The sequence below is a fragment of the Carcharhinus amblyrhynchos genome, chromosome 7 (assembly GCF_965287045.1).
Source record: "Carcharhinus amblyrhynchos chromosome 7, sCarAmb.v2.hapA, whole genome shotgun sequence".
Classification (NCBI taxonomy): Eukaryota; Metazoa; Chordata; class Chondrichthyes; order Carcharhiniformes; family Carcharhinidae; genus Carcharhinus; species Carcharhinus amblyrhynchos.
The window spans coordinates 126,995,798-127,016,557 of NC_137330.1; the positions used below are offsets into that span (position 1 = coordinate 126,995,798).

Sequence of the window (20,760 nt, forward strand, 5' to 3'; positions counted from 1 at the left end):
CTATAATTCTATCTATGATGCTCTCCGCTATTTGTGTGCTCCTTAGTCTTTCCAATTGTTGCTCAAATCAATCCATTTGATCAAAGAGAAGCTGAAGCCGGTTACACTTCCTGCAGATATAATTATCAGGGACACTCTCAGAGTCCATGTTTGACCACGTCTCACTGGCGGAACACACAAATCCACCAACTGACATGACAAACCCTTTATTGACTGTTTAGCTTACAACTTAAGTTTTAGTTAGCTACCGAATTAGCCTCCCAATGGGAGGAGATGAATGACCTAGTGGTATTATCACTAGACTATTAATTCATAAACTCATATTCTGGGGACCTGAGTTCGAATCCTCCAATGGCAGATAGTGGATTTTAAATTCAATTAAAAAATATATGGAATTAAGAATCTCCTGATGACCATGAAACCATTGCTGATTGTCCTTTAGGGAAGGAAATTTGCCATCCTCACCCGGTCTGGTCTACATGTGATTCTAGAGCCACCCTCAACTGCCCTCCAGCAACTAGGGATGGACAACGAATACTGGCCAGACAGCGATGTACACGTCCCACAAGTGAAATACAAACAATATTACTTTCTAATAAATTAGCCCCCTAACCTATTTGCTATCTGAACCACCCTGTACTAACCAGAAGATGAACCAAGTATACTAATTCTTTAGAAAGACTGAGACACACTTACCCTGTACTGCAGTGAGATTCCTTCTTCTGTAGCTCCAAGGGAGTAAATGGATTAAGAAAAAATAGCACCTGACCAGCATTCACCAATCAGAAGCCCTGCTCCCTTTTCACCCTGTGACGTCAGCCAGGATGTTCCTCTGCTTCCCCGGAATGGAGTTCCTTAGCAGACAGGGGTCTGGCTGAAGTGTTGCAAACTGGGGAGTGCATGCTCGGTGGGCTGAAGGGCCTCAATCACACAGCACAATTCTCAGCGCCTCTATGCATATGGTTAGGGTTCAGTAATCCCTATGGGGAGAGAATCACGTACAGATTAGTCACAGCTGTGGTGTGCAGTGACATTTATTGGTGAAACTAACAGTAGAATAACATAAAGTGATGATATTTAACAGTGCAATTAAATAGGTGTGCGCGATTTTAAACTGTGCCTATTTTCAAAGCCTAACTACTGCAGTCCTTCACCCGTACCCTCTTGGTGACCCTACAGCGTCTTACTATTATGAGGTCTATTACTGCCTCTAGGTAGCCCCACAGGATGCACTCCAGCGGTTGTGTTCTGCTCATTGTGGCCTGTGATTCCCTTTTCGGGCATCCCCTGGGGAGCTGAGACCAGGAGGGCTCCGGCTGACTTTTGGGTCACACTGATGTAGCCGTGCCACCTGTTCATCCTGCTCCCTGTGATACTCTGGTTTGAGACATCTCCTTGCTGGAATGACCTGGCATTGGCTCCAGCCCTTCCTCCTCTCTCGGGGTGCCTATTGGCTGAGGACACTCCATGGGATGGCGGAGCAGCTGGCATGATTTTTAGGCTATCTACAATGTATTAATTAAAGAATCTTTAATGGGGTATTTAGTTCACCCATTTTATGTTTTGCTCTTAATTTTTAGGCAAGATACAGAGAAGCAAGAGAGCGAAGAAAAGAAAAGCTTGATCTAGCACATCGATACATTATTGAGGTCCTGGCTCAAAGACTGCACCTGGAGAAAAGTGTTGTTGAAGAATTCATTTTGGATTCACTCTCTGTAAGTTATTGTGTCGTAGTCAATTACTGCTTAGAGGCCATTAAGCCCAGAAATGTCTATGTCTATGTCTCAGTGGCATAATCTAGTCAGTACCACTCTCTCCCTCCCTGAGTGTTTATTTTCTTAAGGTACATATCCAAAACAAGCTTCAAATCATGCATGCACTGTAAGCTTAAATGTTCTAACCAGAAGATGAACCAAGTATACTAATTCTTTAGAAAGACTGAGACACACTTACCCTGTACTGCAGTGAGATTCCTTCTTCTGTAGCTCCAAGGGAGTAAATGGATTAAGAAAAAATAGCACCTGACCAGCATTCACCAATCAGAAGCCCTGCTCCCTTTTCACCCTGTGATGTCAGCCAGGATGTTCCTCTGCTTCCCTCATCTTTACAAAGAACAAAGAACAACCCAGCACGGGAAACAGGCCCTTCGGCCCAACGAGCCCGCGCCGCCGCATCACCCTACACCTATTCTACCCTGCATGTCTACGAATGGAACCCTACTCAGTCAGATTCAGGGAGGAAATAGTGTCAATTTGGTAAAAACTGATTAGCCTAAGAGCACATCTTTGGGGTGTGGGAGGAAACCGGAGCGCCCGGAGGAAACCCACGCAACCACAGGGAGAATGCGCAAACTCCCACAGACACAGGCCCAAATCCATGTGTCTGCACAGCCAGCAGTGCTAGTCACTGAGCTGTTGCGGTGCCCGTCTACCGGTCCAGGATCGAGCACACACACCGACATGAAGTACTAGGCCACTCCTGGACTTCCAAGAGCAGCCCACGCACGACCCGCCGTGTGCATGCCCCTCGCTTGACACGAGGTGGACCTCCACCTGTGGAATAAAGACAAAAATATTAATCTTACAGCCTTCCCTTCCGGTGTCTCCCGAGGTTTAACCCTATTTAATAGCCCCTACCATATCCCTCCATTCTCGTTTCACTCATGTGCCTATCTAACTGCATCTTAAACGAGTCCAACGTTCCTGCCTCCACCACCCTACTCGGTAGCGCATTCCAGACCCCCACAACTCTCTGCGTAAAGAACCTTCTTCTCACCTCCAAATTATACCTCTCCCCCCTCACCCTTAAATGATGACCTCTCGTGTTCGTACTCAGTCTAGGGAGCAGTCTCTCACTATTAACTCTATCTATTCCCTTCAGTATCTTATATACTTCTATCATGTCCCCTCTCAATCTCCGTCTTTCCAAGGAGAATAGTCCCAGTTTCTTCAATCTCTCCTCGTAACCCAGTCCCCCCATGCCAGGCAACATCCTGGTAAACCTCCTCTGCACCCTTTCCAGAGACTCCACGTCCTTCCGGTAGTAAGGTGACCAGAACTGGACGCAGTACTCCAAATGCGGTCTAACCAACGTTCTGTACAACTGAAGCATTAGACGGCAGCTTTTATACTCTATGCCCCTTCCTATAAAGGCTAACATCCCATAAGCCTTCCTAACAACCTTCTCCACTTGTGACGCAACCTTCATGGATTTGTGAACCTGCACTCCCAGGTCCCTCTGTATGTCTATACTCATAATCGGCCTACCTTTTATCACATAGCTCCTCTCTGCATTATTCCGTCCAAAATGCATCACCTCGCACTTGTCAGGATTAAATGCAATCTGCCACCTATCTGCCCACTGCACCAACCTATCTATATCCTGTTGTATCACCTGACAATCCAGTTCCGTACCCGCCAACCCTGCCATCTTGGTGTCATCAGCAAACTTGCTGATCACACCACCTACGCCCTCTTCCAAATCTTTGTACAATCAACTAATGAAAACGGTTTTTCCTTGTCTACCTTATACAAACTTGTGACAATCTTATATACTTCTCAGATTTCCCCTCTACTTCCTTTTCTCCAAAGAGACCAATCCCAGTTTTCCCAATGAACCTCATCAGAAAAATCCCCAATCCCTAAATCATTCTGAGGTCCTCTTGAGGTCCTCGAATCTTGAAATTGTGGTGACCAAGACTGGACACACAGCCTGAGATATAATCTAACCAGAGTTTCAGAAAGGTTCAGCATAACTCCCTTGCATTTGAACTTGATACCATCAAATTCTCTTTGTTAACCTTCTCTGCTCATCAAAAATCAATTAGATTGAGCAAACATGATCTGCCTTTTACAAATCTATGCTGACTCTCCTTAATTAACTCAACATCTCTAAGAGCATGTTAATTTGTCCCTGATTGTTAATTCTAAACTCTTACAACTATTGATGTTAAACGAACTAACCTATTGTTGCTAGGATTATCTTTGAGTCCCTTTTTGAATAAGGGTTTTGTGTGTGCCACTATATAATCCCTTGGCACCTAGAGAAGGTTAGAAGATTATGGCAAACTCTTCTACTATTTCCACCCCTATTTCCTTCAGCAATCTGGTATGCAAGCTAGATGACTTTATCCACCCTAACTATTGACGTCCTTTTCTGGTATTTTTTCCCTTGAATTTTCACTCAGTCTGTTGATCCTACTACTATCTCTGCTTCTGCCAATACTTGTCAGATTCCTTCTCCTTGGTAAACTCTACAAAAGTACTCATTATGTAAGTATTCTAGCTTTGGCATGTGCCAGTAAACATCTAACTTTCTTTGTCCATAGTTTTTAAAGTTTACTTATTAGTGTCACAAGTAGGCTTATATTAACACTGCAATGAAGTTACTGTAAAAATCGCTTAGTTGCCACACTCCGGCACCCATTCAGTTACACTGACGGAGAATTTAGCATGACTAATGCACCTAACCAGCATGTCTTTCAGAAGTGGGAGGTGCAGTTAGGGAAACAGATCCTAGAGAGATGTAGTAGTAACAGAGTTGTCATGATGGGAGACTTTAATTTCCCAAACATCAACTGGAATATCCCTAGGGTAAGGGGTTTGGATGGGGAAGAGTTTGTTAGGTGTGTTCAGGAGGGTTTCCTGACACAGTATGTGGATAAGCCTACGAGCGGAGAGGCTGTACTTGACCTGATGCTGGCTAATCAACCTGGACAGGCGTTGGATCTCTCGGTGGGAGAGCATCTCGGGGATGGCAATCATAATTCTATCTCCTTCACGACAGCATTGGAAAGAGATAGGATCAGGCAGGCTAGGAAGGTGTTTATCTGGAGTAAGGGGAAATATGAAGACATCAGGCAGAAAATTGGACAAGTAAACTGGATAGAGGTGTTCTTGGGGAAAAGTACTGAAGGAAGGTGGCAGATTTTCAAGCAATGTTTGTCTGGAGCTCTGCACGACAACGTTCCAATGAGACAGGGAGCTTTTGGTAGGTCACGGGACCGTGATGCACGAAGGTTGTGATGAACCTAGTCAGGAAGAAAAGAAAGGCATACAAAAGGTTCAGAGAGCCAGGAGATGTTAAGGATCTAGGGGAGTATAAGGCTTGTAGAAAGGAGCTTAAAAAGGAAATTAGGAGAGCCAGAAGGGGTCATGAGAAGTCCTTGGCAGGTAAGATTAAGGAGAACCCCAAGGCGTTCTACAAATATGTGAAGAGTAAAAAGATGAGAAGTGAAGGGATTGGACCTATAAAAGGTGAAGGGGAAAAAGTCTGTGTAGAACTAGAAGAAGTGGCAGAGGTGTTTAATGAGTACTTTGCCTCAGTATTCACGGTGGAAAATTATCTGGGAGGTTGCACTGCAGGTTTGCGGCGGACTGAAAAGATTGAGTATGTGGACGTTAAGAAAGAGGTTGTGTTGGAATTTTAAAATTGTATCAAGATAGATAAGTCGCCGGGACCGGATGGGATGTACCCCACATTACTGTGGGAGGTGAGGGAAGAGATTACAGAACCCCTGGCGATGATCTTTGCGTCGTTGATGGAGGCGGGAGAGGTTCCGGAGGATTGGAGAATTGTGGATGTGGTTCCTATTTTCAAGAAAGAGAACAGGGATAGCCCGGGAAATTACCGACCAGTGAGTCTGACCTCAGTGGTTGGTAAGTTGTTGGAGAGGACACTGAGGGACAGGATTTATGAACATTTAGAGAAGTTTAGTATGGTCAGAAATAGTCAGCATGGCTTTGTCAAGGGCAAGCCGTGCCTTATGAGCCTAGTAGAGTTCTTTGAAAATGTGACTGAACACATTGACGAAGGAAGAGCGGTGGATGTGGTTTACATGGACTTCAGCAAGGCGTTTGATAAGGTCCCCCATACAAGATTTCTTGAGAAGATGAGAGGGCATGGTATCCAAGGGGCTTTGGCCTTGTGGATCCAGAACTGGCTTGCCTGCAGAAGGCAAAGAGTGGTTGTGGATGGGTCTTTTTCTGCATGGAGGTCGGTCACCAGTGGAATGCTCCAGGGATCTGTTCTGGGACCCTTGCTGTTTGTCATTTTCATAAATGACTTGGATGAGGAAGTGGAGGGCTGGGTTATTAAGTTTGCCGACGACACGGAGGTTGATGGTGTTGTGGATAGTCTGGAGGGATGTCAGAAGTTGCAGCATGACATAGATAGGATGCAAAACTGGGCGGAAAAGTGGCAGATGGACTTCAACGCGGATAAATGTGTAGTGGTCCATTTTGGCAGGACCAATGGGATGAAGGAGTACAATATCAATACAACACTCGTAGCAGTGTTGAGGAGCAGAAGGACTTTGGGGTCCGGGTCCATAGGACTCTTAAATCGGCCTCACAGGTGGAGGATGTGGTCAAGAAGGTGTATGGTGTGCTAGCCTTCATTAATCGAGGGATTGAGTTTAGGAGTCGGGAGGTAATGCTGCAACTTTATAAGAGTCTTGTCAGACCCCACTTGGAGTACTGTGTGCAGTTCTGGTCGCCTCACTACAGGAAGGATGTGGAAGCTATTAAGAGGGTGCAGAGGAGATTTACAAGGACGTTGCCTGGATTGGGAGGCATGCCTTATGAAGATAGGTTGAGGGAGCTAGGTCTCTTCACCCTGGAGAGACGAAGATTAAGAGGCGACCTGATAGAGGTTTATGAAATGTTGAGAGGAATAGATAGGGTGGATTCTCGGAGGCTATTTCCCAGGGATGGTCGCTATGAGAGGACACAGGTTTAAGGTGCTGGGGAGCAGGTACAGAGGAGATGTCAGGGGTAAGTTTTTCACTCAAAGGGTGGTGAGTGAGTGGAATCGGCTGCCATCGGTGGTGGTAGAGGCGAACTCACTGGGGTCTTTTAAGAGACTTCTGGATGAGTACATGCGATTTAATGGGATTGAGAGTTATAGATAGGCCTGGTAGGTAGGGATATGATCGGTGCAACTTGTGGGCCGAAGGGCCTGTTTGTGTTGTAGTGTTCTATGTTCTATGAAACTGGAGCTTTCGGAGAAAACCCATGCAATCACAGGGAGACTATGCAGACTCTACACAGACAGTGACCCAAGTCAGGAATTGAACCCGGATCCCTCGTTCTGTGAGACAACAGTGCTAACCACTGTGCCACCATGCCATCCCAAATAAAATTGACTTGAACTTTAGCACCTGATTAATGTTTATGTGCTGGGAGAAAGTTTTTGTTTCTTTTTTATGTTCCCTGTTACCTTATTCTCATTTTGTGCCATTGCCAATCTTATTTTCCTCTTTAACTTCTCTCCATAGAACCATAGAAAATTACAGCTCAGAAACAGGCCTTTTGGCCCTTCTTGTCTGTGCCGAACCATTTTTTGCCTAGTCCCACTGATCTGCACTTGAACCATATTCTTCCACGCCCCTCTCATCCATGAACCCGTCCAAGTTTTTCTTAAATGTGAAAAGTCACCCCGCATTTACCACTTCATCCGGCAGCTGATTCCACACTCCCACCACTCTCTGTGTGAAGTGGTTGGTGCACTTCATTTCCAAACACCAGATCGAGAAATGTCTCCTTTCTAGCTGGGCCATGAACATAACTGTTGAAGGGAGCTCTCCTGAATACGTTTCAGAAGTATCTTTCCCTTCTCATCCTTTAACTTTATTCCAGTTGACATGTGGGTGACTAAAGAACCCACAGTATCACCACTCAATAATTTATGCACATCTCTGTGATTTCTCTGCAGATTTGGTCCTTATTATTGGAGGTCTGTAGAATGCCCAGCACTGTGATCAGATTGTTTTTTTCTCTCATCAAAAAATTCTTTTCTGGACATTTCATGCTCTTGAAAGTTAAGAGAACATTTATCAATATTTTTTAATACAGAATTGGATTTTGCCACAAAATTATGTTTCCATGTGAATGTGTGAAGCTTGTCAGCCTTATTCATCATGCCTGTGCATTTACATACATACATTATAATTGTGGGGAAATTAAGACTTCACACTGAATTTTTATAAAGTAAATATGGACTGGTTATTTCTAAATCTTTGAAGATTTGGCATAAACTTTTTTAAAACAGCTGGCTGAAGTTATATCTGTGACTGCCAAGCAAAAGGAGCTACTATGGCAGTAACAAAGAAACATACATTTGCTATCTTTCAAGATGGGCATTAACAATCCTTTCCCATACTTCCTGACCCCAGCCCTTTGGCCATACAAACCAAATACAGGGAAAACTATACAATGCAGTTTGTGTTTCAGAACCCAGAATAACCAAGCAGTGTCTATCTTTCTGCAAGGACAAAGGGCCCTGCAAGGCAATAATCATGAGTGCTTTTAATCTGCATATAGACTTGAAACATCAGATGGGCAATTTGTTTCTTAGAGCAACATGTTGTGGAGTCAAGAAGGTTATACTTGACCTGGTATTATGTAATGAGTTGGGATTACTTAATGATGTCATTGTGAAGGCACCTCTAAGTAGAGGGATTGACTTCATTCAATGTGGCCTGATGGCAGTGATGCCTGCCAGGGTTTGGAACATCTGCTCGGAGCTTGAGAGGATCTTGCAGTGGGAAGGGTGGACCCAGTCACTGTTGTCAGTGTAAGTATTAATGTCAAAATCAATAGAATGAAGGAGGTTTTGCATGGCAGGAATGAGGATGTAAACATCAAATTAAGAAGCAGTGCCTCAAAGGTCGGATTTCCGGATTACTACATGACTTTTGCCTGGTGATTGTCGCATGGCAGTGTTAGCGCGAGTGGGTGAAACGACCACTACACCCAGGGTGTAGTTCAGTAACGGCACAGCTTTATTTTCTTTTACGTCAATGGAGGTGCAGTCAGGACATACAATCGAACAGTCCCGAAAGCACACTAAAGACCCGCCGCAACGGGCTACAGTTATACCTGAACTTTGGTGTAGTATGCGATTCAAATGCTAATACTTTATTTACAGTATTCGACTTTAGCCATCCTGTCTCGATGTTTTCAAGTGTTGGGACGATTGTTTTAAGTGTGCGTTAATCGTTTTTGTCTGATTGGTTATTAATGGTCTAGAATCTCCGGGGTTTGAACAATGGGTGTGTGATTATTCTCAGGAAATTTGAAGGGCCAGGGATGCTTCCTTAGCTATGCTAATCTTTAGGTACCTCCATAGGTTATTTGACTGGTTTAGAAGTGCTGATTTGGTGGGGTGGGGATGTGTTTTTTAATTTAGTTCCTGTAGGTGCCATCCTGATCAGCTTCCCTTGTGTGCTAGCTCTCATTTGCATTCTAAAAACATGCTCTTGCTTGCTAATCTGTGTCTGTTCCTTTGTGATTTTTAGTGGAGAGGCTGTGAGTGTAATTTTAGTCTGCTTCCATATTGTGTGCCCAATTTCATAAAATTTGTTGTCCTATAACAGCAGGAGTGCTCCTTCCTGTCAGGGAACACTTCAACAGTCAAGGGCATTCAGCCTCTGATCTTCGGGTAAGCATTCTCCAAGACGGTCTTCACGACTCATGACAATGCAGAATCACTAAGCAGAAACTGATAGCCAAGTTCTGCACAATGAGGATGGCATCAACAGGGATATTGGGCTCATGTCACACTATCTGTAACCCCCATGAATTGCCTGGGCTTGCAAAATCTCACTAACTGGCTGGAGACAATTCACACTTCTTTAACTTGTGCTTAACTCTCTCTCCACTCTTATTGTCTGTACCTGTAAAGACTTGGTTACCTGATAAGACTCGCATTCCAACCATTGCCTTGTAATTATGTTCGTGTCTATACATGCCCTGTTTGTGAAACAAATCTTGCACTGTCCTAACGAAGGAGCAGCGCTCTGAAAGCTTGTGCTATCAAATAAACCTGTTGGACTTTAACCTGGTTGTGAGACTACTTACTGTGCCTACTCCAGTCCAACGCTGGCAACTCCACATCATGACTAAATCTGAATGCATGCAGCATTCAAGACAAAATAGATGAACTGAGAGCATGTATTAAAATAAGTAAGTATGATTTGTTAGCCATTATGGAGACATGACTGCAATGGACATGGATTTGGACCCAACTATTGAAGAGTACAGTGTATTGGAGAAGGACAGGAAGCGAGATTGAGTACAGTTAATTGTTATTGGTATTTACACAATAGAGAAGGATGATCTGAGTTCAGGAAATCGGGATGTCAAAATGATTTGGGTAGAGATGAGAACTAGTAAAGGAAAGAAGTCCGTTGTGAGAGTAATGTTGAGGCCCCTGACAGTTGGAACATAAGAGAAGAAATAACTGAAGCTTGTCAGAAAGGCACAACAACAATCATGGAAGATTTTAATCTACGTGTAGATTGGAACAGTCAGATGGACAAAGGTAGCCTAGATGAAGAGTTCACTGAATATTTTCAGGATGGTTTCTTAAAAACACATGTTCTGGAGCCAATCAGAGAGCAGACTATACTAGACCTGGTATTATCTGATGAGATGGGAGTAATTAATGATCTCATTAAAGCACCCCTCGCAAGCAGTGGCCATATTAGGATTGAGTTTTAATTTTACATTCAGTTTGAATAAGGCAGGCTTTTTAAATTTAAGTAAGGGCAATTATGGGGCATGAAAGCTGTGCTGACAAAAATTAATTAGCCAATTAAGGGATTGGTCAATATTGATGGACTGGCAAATATAAAATAAATGGATATTTCAGGAATAGGCCAATATTGATAAAGTGGCAAACAAAAAAAGTGGATATTTCAGAAAACACAGATTTGGTCCATTCCAATGAGTGAGAAAAATCAAAGGGATAATACACCAACTCACATTAAGTTGATCTTTCTCTACACCCTGGCTGTGGGTGACACAGTAGCACAGCGGTCAGCACTGCTGCTTCACAGCTCCAGGGACCTGGGTTTGATTCCCGGCTCGGGTCTCTGTCTGTGTGGAGTTTGCACATTCTCCCTGTTTCCTCTCGGTGCTCTGGTTTCCCCCACAGTCCAAAGATGTGCAGGTTAGATTGATTGGCCAAGCTAAAATTGCCTCTTGGTGTCCTGGGATGTGTAGGTTAGAGGGATTAGTGGGTAAGTATGTAGGGATACGGGGATAGGACTTGGGTGAGATTGTTGTCTGTGCAGACTCAATGGGCCAAATAGCCTCTTTCTGCACTGTAGGGTATTAAGAAAACTGAGGTTATCCAGAAACGTTAGGCTGAAGATTGGACGTTTTTCATTAAATGTGATAAGATATGCAAAGGCTGGTGGAAGATCTGAAGATTGGACAGAATATAAGAAACAGCAAAAGGACTAACGATTAATAAGGAGTGAAAAATTAAGAGTGTAGAAGAAAGATAGCCAGAAGTAAAATAATCGATAGTAATAGTTTCTATATATGTTTGAAAAAAAAGTTAACAAAATAAGAACTGGTCATATAGAAATTGTCTGGAAAATTGATGATGGAATTCAAGGAGATGGTAGATGAATTGAACAGCTATTTTACATCAGTCTTCACAATGGAGGATACAAGTCACATTCCAGCAGCAGCTATAATCCAGGAAATGGGAGGGAGGAACTAAGTGCCACTTCTCTAGTGACTAATTTTCCTGAGTATATTGTTGGAGCTGTGGGCTGACAAGAGCCCAGGTCTTCTTGATTTGATTTGATTTATTATTGTCATATATATTAGTATACAGTGAAAAGTATTGTTTCTTGCACGCTATACAGACAAAGCATACCATTCATAGAGAAAGAAACAAGATTGTGCAGAATGTAGTTTTCCAGTCATAGCTAGGTGTAGGGAAAGATCAACTTAGTGTGAGGTACGTCCATTCAAAAGTCTGATAACAGCAAGGAAGAAGCTGTGCTGAGTCGGTTGGTATGTGACCTCAGACTTTTGTATCTCCTTCCCAGTGAAAGAAGGTAGAAAAGAATATGTCCAGACTGTGTGGGGTCCTTAAAAATGCTGGCTGATTTTCCGAAGCAGCAGGGATTATAGATAGTGTCAGTGGATCAGAGGATGGTTTGCGCGATGATTGGACTACATTCATGATCCTCGTAGTTTGTTGCAGTCTTGGACAGAGCGGGAACCATACCAAGCTGTGATAGTTGTAATGAGTGGAGATATGTCAGGATCGGTGATTGGGCCTAACTATTAACAACATTTGGATGAGAGAATGAAATATAATTTTCAAAGTTTGTTGACAACACAGAACTTGGTGGTAATGTGAATGGTGATTAGGATGTTAAGAGATTTCAGGGTGATTTTGACAAGTGGGCAAATACATGGCACAGGGATAAATATGAAATTATCCACTTCAGTAGGAAAACAGAATGGCAGAGTATTATATAAATTGTGATAGACTGGGGAATGTTGATGAATAAAGGGACCTGTGTGTCCTGGTCATTCGAAAGCTAGCAGTTAAGAAGGCAAATGGTATGTTGGCCTTCATTCAAGAGTACTTGTGTCCAGGCACATAGGTGAGAGTCGTAGCAGACATGTCAAATTTCCTTAATTTGTTTTAGACAAATGTGAGGTGATGCATTTTGGTAGATTGAACCAGGGCAGGACTTACTCAGTTAATAGTAGGGTGTTGGGGAAGTTACAGAACAAAGAACAAAGAACTGTACAGCACAGGAAACAGGCCCTTCAGCCCTCCAAGCCTGTGCCGCTCATTGGCCCAACTAGACCATTCGTTTGTATCCCTCCATTCCCAGTCTGCTCATTTGACTATCCAGGTAAGTCTTAAATGATCCCAGTGTGTCAGCCTCCACCATCCTACTTGGCAGCGCATCCCAGGCCCCCACCACCCTCTGTGTAAAAAAAACGTCCCTCGGATGTCTGAATTGTGCGGAGGGTGTGGAGAGTCTACAGAAGGATCTAGATGGGCTGGGTGAGTGGGCCAGGAAATGGCAAATGGAATTTAATGTTGGCAAGTGCGAGGTGGTCCACTTTGGTAGGAATAATGGTAGGAAGGATTATTACTTACGTGGCGAAAAACTGCAGCAGGCGACGGTGCAGAGGGACCTTGGGGTCCTTTTGCATGAGTCGCAAAAACCCAGCTTGCAGGTGCAGCAGGTGGTCAGGAAGGCGAATGGGATGCTGGCCTTCATAGCGAGGGGGATTGAATATAAAAGTAGGGAGGTCTTGCTGCAGCTGTATAGGGCATTGGTGAGGCCGCAGCTGGAGTACTGTGTGCAGTTTTGGGCGCCACACCTGCGCAAGGATATTTTGGCCCTGGAGGGAGTGCAGAGGAGGTTTACTAGGCTGATACCGGAGTTGAGGGGATTGAGCTATGAGGAGAGGCTGAATAAACTAGGCTTGTACTCGTTAGAGTTTAGAAGAATGAGGGGAGATCTCATTGAGACGTATAAGATGATGAATGGGATGGATAGGATAGAGGTGGAGAGACTCTTCCCGCTCAGAAAGGATAGTAGGACTAGGGGGGACAGCCTCAAGATAAAAGGGGGGCGGTTTAGAACGGAGTTGAGGAGGAACTTCTTCACTCAAAGGGTGGTGAATCTCTGGAATTCTCTGCCTGTTGAAGTGGTGGAGGCTACCTCGCTAAATATTTTTAAGACGCGGGTTGATGGGTTTTTGATAAGAGAGGGGATTAAGGGTTATGGGGAGAGGGCGGGAATGTGGAACTGAGCCACGACAGATCAGCCATGATCTTATTGAATGGCGGGGCAGGCTCGAAGGGCTAGATGGCCTACTCCTGCTCCTATTTCTTATGTTCTTATGTCTGAGTTAAACCTCGCCCCTCTCACCTTGAGCCTGTGACCCCTTGTGATCGTCACCTCCGACCTGGGAAAAAGCTTCCCACTGTTCACCCTACTTATACCTTTCATAATTTTGTACACCTCTATTAGGTGTCCCCTCATTCTCCGTCTTTCCAGGGACAACAACCCCAGTCTACCCAATCTCTCCTCATAGCTAAGACCCTCCATACCAGGTAACATCCTGGTAAACCTTCTCTGCACTCTCTCCAAAGCCTCCACGTCCTCTGGTAGTGCGGCGACCAGAACTGGACGCAGTACTCCAAATGTGGCCTAACCAACGTTCTATACAGCTGCAACATCAGACTGTAGTTTTTATACTCTATACCCCGTTCTATAAAGGCAAGCATGCCAAATACCTTCTTCACCACCTTCTCCACCTGTGCTGCCATCTTCAAGGATTTGTGGATTTGCACACCTAGGTCCCTCTGTGTTTCTATACTCTTGATGGTGTTCTGCCGTTTATTGTATAACTCCGCCCTACATTAGTTCTACCAAAATGCATCGCTTCGCATTTATCTGGATTAAATTCCATGTGCCATTTCTCCACCCAATTTTCCTGCTGTATTGTCCAACACTGTTCATCGCTATCAGCAAGTCCAGCCATCTTTGTGTCATCTGCAAACTTACTGATCACACCAGTTACACCTTCTTCCAAATTATTTATATATATCACAATAGCAGAAGTCCCAGTACAGAGCCCTGCGGAACACCACTGGTCACAGACCTCCAGCTGGAAAAAGACCCTTCCACTGCCCAGCGGCCTATAATTACCCGGGTTATCCTTGCTACCCTTCTTAAATAACGGTACCACATTTGTTATCCTCCAATCCTCTGGGATCTCACCCGTGTCCAATGAAGAGACAAAGATTTCCGTCAGAGGCCCAGCAATTTCATCTCTTGTCTCCCTGAGCAGTCTAGGATAGATGCCTTCAGGCCCTGGGGATTTGTCAGTTTTAATGTTTCCTAAACCTAACACTTTCTCCCTTGTAATGGAGATTTTCTCTTAACGGGTCAACACCTCCCTCTGAGACACTCCCAGTCAACACATAAGAACATTCAGTCACCAGCGGAGTGCCTTCAGTCACCAGCGGAGTGCCTCAAGGATCTCAGTCACCAGCGGAGTGCCTCAAGGATCTGTTCTGGGACCCTTGTTGTTTGTCATTTTCATAAATGACCTGGATGAGGAAGTGGAGGGATGGGTAAGTAAGTTCGCTGATGACACGAAGGTTGGTCGTGTTGTGGATGGTCTGGAAGGATGGCAAAAGTTGCAGCAGGACATAGATAGGATGCAGGACTGGGCGGAGAAGTGGCAGATGGACTTCAACGCAGATAAATGTGTAGTCGTCCATTTTGGCAGAACCAACGGGATGAACGAGTACACTATCAAGGGCAGAAGTCTGAGTAGTGTTGAAGAGCAGAAGGATCTTGGGGTCTGGGTCCACAGGACTCTTAAATCGGCCTCGCAGGTGGAGGAGGTGGTCAAGAAGGCGTATGGTGTACTGGCCTTCATTAATCGAGGGATTGAGTTTAGGAGTCGGGAGGTAATGCTGCAACTTTATAAGACCCTTGTCAGGCCTCATTTAGAGTATTGTGCGCAGTTCTGGTCGCCTCACTATAGGAAAGATGTAGAATCTATTGAGAGGGTACAGAGGAGATTTACAAGGATGTTGCCTGGACTGGGAGGCATGCCTTATGAAGTTAGGTTGAGGGAGCTGGGACTCTTTTCCCTGGAGAGACGAAGGTTGAGAGGCGACCTGATAGAAGTTTACAAAATGTTGAGAGGAATAGATAGGGTGGACTCTCAGAGGCTATTTCCCCAGGTTGAAATGGTCGCTACGAGAGGACACAGATTTAAGGTGCGGGGAGGGAGGTTCAGAAGTGATGTTAGGGGTAAGTTTTTCACTCAGAGGGTGGTGAGTGAATGGAATCGGCTGCCGTCAGTGGTGGTGGAGGCGAACTCGCTGGGGTCTTTTAAAAGACTTCTGGATGAGTATATGGGGTTTAATGAGATTGAGGGTTATAGATAGGTCTGTAGGTTGGTAGGTGTTGATGTGATCGGCACAACTCGTGGGCCGAAGGGCCTGTTTGTGCTGTAGTGTTCTATGTTCTATGTAACATAAGAAATAGGAGCAGGAGTAGGCCATCTAGCCCTTCGAGCCTGCCCCGCCATTCAATAAGATCATGGCTGATCTGAAGTGGCTCAGTTCCACTTTCCCGCTTTCTCCCCTTAACCCTTAATCCCCTTGCTTACCAAAAACCTATCTACCCGCGTCTTAAATATATTCAGCGAGGTAGCCTCCACCACTTCAATGGGCAGAGAATTCCAGAGATTCACCACCCTTTGAGTGAAGAAGTTCCTCCTCAACTCTGTTCAAAACTACCCCCCCTTATCTTGAGGCTGTGCCCTCTAGTCCTGCTGTCCTTTCTGAGGGGGAAGAACCTCTCCACCTCTACCCTATCCATCCCTTTCATCATCTTATACGTCTCAATGAGATTCCCCCCTCATCCTTCTAAACTCTAACGAGTACAAGCCCAGTCTATTCAGCCTCTCCTCATAGCTCAACCCCCTCAACTCCGGTATCAGCCTAGTGAACCTACACACCAAAGATATGAGGGTTATGTGGATTGGCCATGCCAAATTGCCCCTTATTGTCAGGAGAATTAGCAGGGTAAATACTTGGGCCACGGGGAGAGGGTTTGGGTGGGATTGTTGTTGGTGCAGACTTGATGTCTCCTTTGTGAATACTGATGCAAAGTATTCATTTAGGATCTCCCCTATTCCCTTGGGTTCTAAGCATAATTCACCTCCTTTGTCTCTGAGAGGTCCGATTTTTTTCCCTGACAACTCTTTTGTTCCGAACGTATGAATAAAATGCCTTAGGATTCTCCTTAATCCTGTCTGCCAAGAACATTTCATGACCTCTTTTTGCCCTTCTGACTCCCCGTTTGAGTTCTTTCCTACTTTGTCTGTATTCCTTCAGCGCTCCATCTGTTTTCAGTTGCCTGGACCTAACGTATGCCTCTCTTTTCCCTTTGATCAGATCCTCAATTTCCCTGGTTATCCATGGCTCTCGAATCCTACCTTTCCTATCCTTTCTTTTTACAGGCACATGCCTGTCCTGCAGCCTTATCAACTGTTCCTTAAAAGACTCCCACACGCCAGATGTGGACTTACCCTCGAACAGCCTGTCCCAATCAACGGCCATTAATTCCTGCCTAATCTGGCTATAGTTAGCCTTTCCCTAATTTAGCACCTTACCCATAGGACAACACTCATCCTTGTCCATTAAGAACAGAAGAACATAAGAAATAGGAGCAGGAGTAGGCCATCTAGCCCTTCGAGCCTGCCCCGCCATTCAGTAAGATCATGGCTGATCTGTCGTGGCTCAGTTCCACTTTCCCGCCCTCTCCCCATAACCCTTAATCCCCTCTCTTATCAAGAACCCATCAACCCGCTTCTTAAAAATATTTAGCGAGGCAGCCTCCACCACTTCAACGGGCAGAGAATTCCAGAGATTCACCACCCTTTGAGTGAAGAAGTTCCTCCTCAACTCCGTTCTAAACCGCCTCCCCCTTATCTTGAGGCTGTGCCCCCTAGTCCTACTGTCTTTTTTGAGCGGGAAGAGTCTCTCCACCTCTATCCTATCCATCCCATTCATCATCTTATACGTCTCAATGAGATCTCCCCTCATTCTTCTAAACTCTAACGAGTACAAGCCTAGTTTATTCAGCCTCTCCTCATAGCTCAATCCCCTCAACTCCGGTATCAGCCTAGTAAACCTCCTCTGCACTCCCTCCAGGGCCAAAATATCCTTGCGCAGGTGTGGCGCCCAAAACTGCACACAGTACTCCAGCTGCGGCCTCACCAATGCCCTATACAGCTGCAGCAAGACCTCCCTACTTTTATATTCAATCCCCCTCGCTATGAAGGCCAGCATCCTATTCGCCTTCCTGACCACCTGCTGCACCTGCAAGCTGGGTTTTTGCGACTCATGCACAAGGACCCCGAGGTCCCTCTGCACCGTCGCCTGCTGCAGTTTTTCGCCACGTAAGTAATAGTCCTTCCTACCATTCTTCCTACCAAAGTGGACCACCTCGCACTTGCCAACATTAAATTCCATTTGCCATTTCCTGGCCCATTCGCCCAGCCTATCTAGATCCTTCTGCAGACTCTCCACACCCTCCGCACAATTTGCCTTTCCCCCAATCTTGGTGTCATCAGCAAATTTCGACACCCTGCACTCGGTTCCCTCCTCCAGATCATCTATATAAATGGTAAATAGCTGAGGCCCCAGCACCGACCCCTGGGGCACCCCACTAGTCACCAACCGCCAATCCGAATAGCACCCATTGACCCCCACTCTCTGCCTCCTATTTGACAACCAATCCTCTATCCACGCTAACACCCTACCCCCAACTCCATGTCCCCTGACCTTCTGCAATAACCTCTTGTGAGGTACCTTGTCAAACGCCTTCTGAAAATCAAGAAAGACCACATCCACCGGCTCTCCTCTATCCACTGCCCTAGACACATCCTCATAGAACTCCAGTAAATTTGTCAGACACGACTTCCCTTTAATGAAACCGTGTTGCGTCTGCCCTATCAAGCAATTCCCTTCAAGATGCCTCGCAATTTCCTCCTTAATGACGGATTCTAACATTTTACCTACCACAGACGTTAAACTAACCGGCCTATAATTCCCCGCCTTTTGCCTGGCACCCTTCTTAAACAACGGCGTAACATTAGCCGTTTTCCAATCTTCCGGCACTTCCCCGGAATCCAGCGACGTCTGGAAAATAACCACCAAGGCATCCACTATAACCTCCGCCATTTCTTTCAGAACCCTCGGATGCATTCCATCCGGTCCTGGCGACTTGTCCACAATCATCCCCTCCAGTCTGTCGAGCACCACCTCTCTAGTAACAGTAATGTCATTAAGACCCTCCAGTCCTACCACCTTTCCATCGCTAACACCCGGCAAATTATTCACGTCCTCCTCCGTGAAGACAGAAACAAAAAAGTTATTCAAGACCTTAGCCATTTCCCCATCCCCTACCACGAGGTCCCCTTTCTCATCCTCTAAAGGACCAACGTTCACCCTAGCCAGCCTCTTCCTTTTTATATATTTATAAAAACTCTTGCTATCCTTTTTTATATTAAGTGCTAGCCCAGCTTCATAGCTTCTCCTACCCTCCTTTATCAACTTCTTTGTCAGTCTTTGTTGACATTTAAACCTTTCCCAATCCTCTTCTCGCCCACTGCTCTTAGCTACTCTAAATTCCTCCGCTTTTAATTTAACACTTTCCTTCACCTCCTTCGTTATCCACAGCTTATTACCTCTCCTCCTACTGTCCTTTTTGACCATCGGAATAAATTTCTGCTGAGCACCAAGAAAGATCTCCTTAAAGATCCTCCACTGCTCTTCAGCAGACCTACCTTCCAACGCGTTCCCCCAGTCCACATTCGCCAATTCTTCTCTCATCCTACCATACTCCCCTCTATTCAAACAAAGGACGCGTGTCCGGGAACCCACTTTCTCCTCCTCCATCTGCAACAGAAACTCCACCATGCAATGATCACTCTCTCCAAGAGGATCCTTCACCGCAAGGTCCCTAATTCTACCCGCCTCATTACATAGCACCAGATCCAAGATAGCTCGCTCCCTCGTCGGCTCCAACACACACTGTTCAAGGAAATTATCCCGGCAGCATTCCAAGAAGTCCTCCTTGAGCCCACCTCGTCCAACATGGGTCGACCAATCAATATGCAGATTGAAATCTCCCATAACTACTGCCGTCCCATTCCTGCACGCCGCACTTATTTGCGCGTTAACAGCCCGCCCCACCTCCAGATCATTATTTGGTGGCCTATAGACGACACCCACCAGCGTCTTCCTCCCTTTGCTGTTCCTAATCTCCACCCACAACGATTCCACTTTCTGCTCTTTGGCTCCGATATCATCCCTTGCTACCACCTTGATACTATGCTTAATCAGCAGAGCTAGCCACCCCCTCTTTCCTCCTGCCTATCCTTCCTAAACACTTGATAGCCCTGTACATTCATCTCCCAGTCCCTGTCACCTTGCAGCCACGTCTCTGTAATGGCCACCAGATCGTATCCATTTGTGTCGATCTGCGCCACCAGCTCATCCACTTTATTCCGAATGCTTCGTGCATTCAGATAAAGCGCTTTCATCCCAGCCTTCACCTGGACCCTATTTGCCGTAACGCCACCAATTGGGACATCCTCGGCCTCTTCCCTTACCTGTACCCTATCCTTAACTTTAGACCTCGTAGCGTCACCTACCCTCGCACCCTCCCCCCCCCTAATTAGTTTAAAGCCCTGTCTACAGTCCTCTTTACTCGATTCGTCAACACTCTGGTCCCAGCACGGTTCAGACCAACCCCATCCCGCCCGAACAAGTCCCACCTACCCCAATACTGGTGCCAATGCCCCATAAATTCGAACCCATTCCTCCCACACCAATCCCTGAGCCACCCATTCACTTCCTTTATCCTGTCAACCCTACGCCCGTCTGCACTCAGTTCAGGCAGTAGCCCAGAGACGACCACCTTGTCGGTTCTACTTTTTAATTCCATTCCCAGCTTTTCATACTCCCTCCCCAGATCCTCAGTCCGCACTTTGCCTACGTCGCCGGCACCCACATGTACCACAACGACCGGATTCTCACCCTCCCACTCCAGGTTCCTCTGCAGCCCAGCTGCGACATCCTGTACCCGAGCACCAGGCAGACAACACACCCTTCTGTGCACTTTGTCATTGTGACAAAGGACAGTGTCAATACCCTTCACCCCACTATCCCCAATCACTACTACGTTCCTTTTCCCCTTCTCTTTGCCTATGTCCTGCTGTATCACTGTACCGTGTGCAGTTTGCTCACCAACCTCACCTGCCTCGTCCTCTTCCAGACTGGAAGCAAGAACCTCAAACCTGTTATGCAGATTAAGAGGCTGAGGCCTCCGCTCCTCACCCCCCCTTCCTCCTCCCAGCAGCCCCCTTTTGTCCCTGACCCTTAGATTTA

General features: G+C 45.7%; 1 protein-coding gene across 1 annotated transcript in view; it reads left to right on the forward strand.

The window, feature by feature from the left end:
* LOC145345624 (dynein axonemal heavy chain 8-like) overlaps positions 1-20,760 on the forward strand; it is a gene marked incomplete at its 3' end in the record, with an annotated part of 1,250,971 nt that overhangs the window by 57,687 nt on the left and 1,172,524 nt on the right. Inside the window, exon 3 of the mRNA XM_080193458.1 lies at positions 1,581-1,715. Coding sequence (XP_080049584.1) covers positions 1,581-1,715 — 135 coding nt within the window. The remainder of the gene's footprint in view (positions 1-1,580; positions 1,716-20,760) is intronic.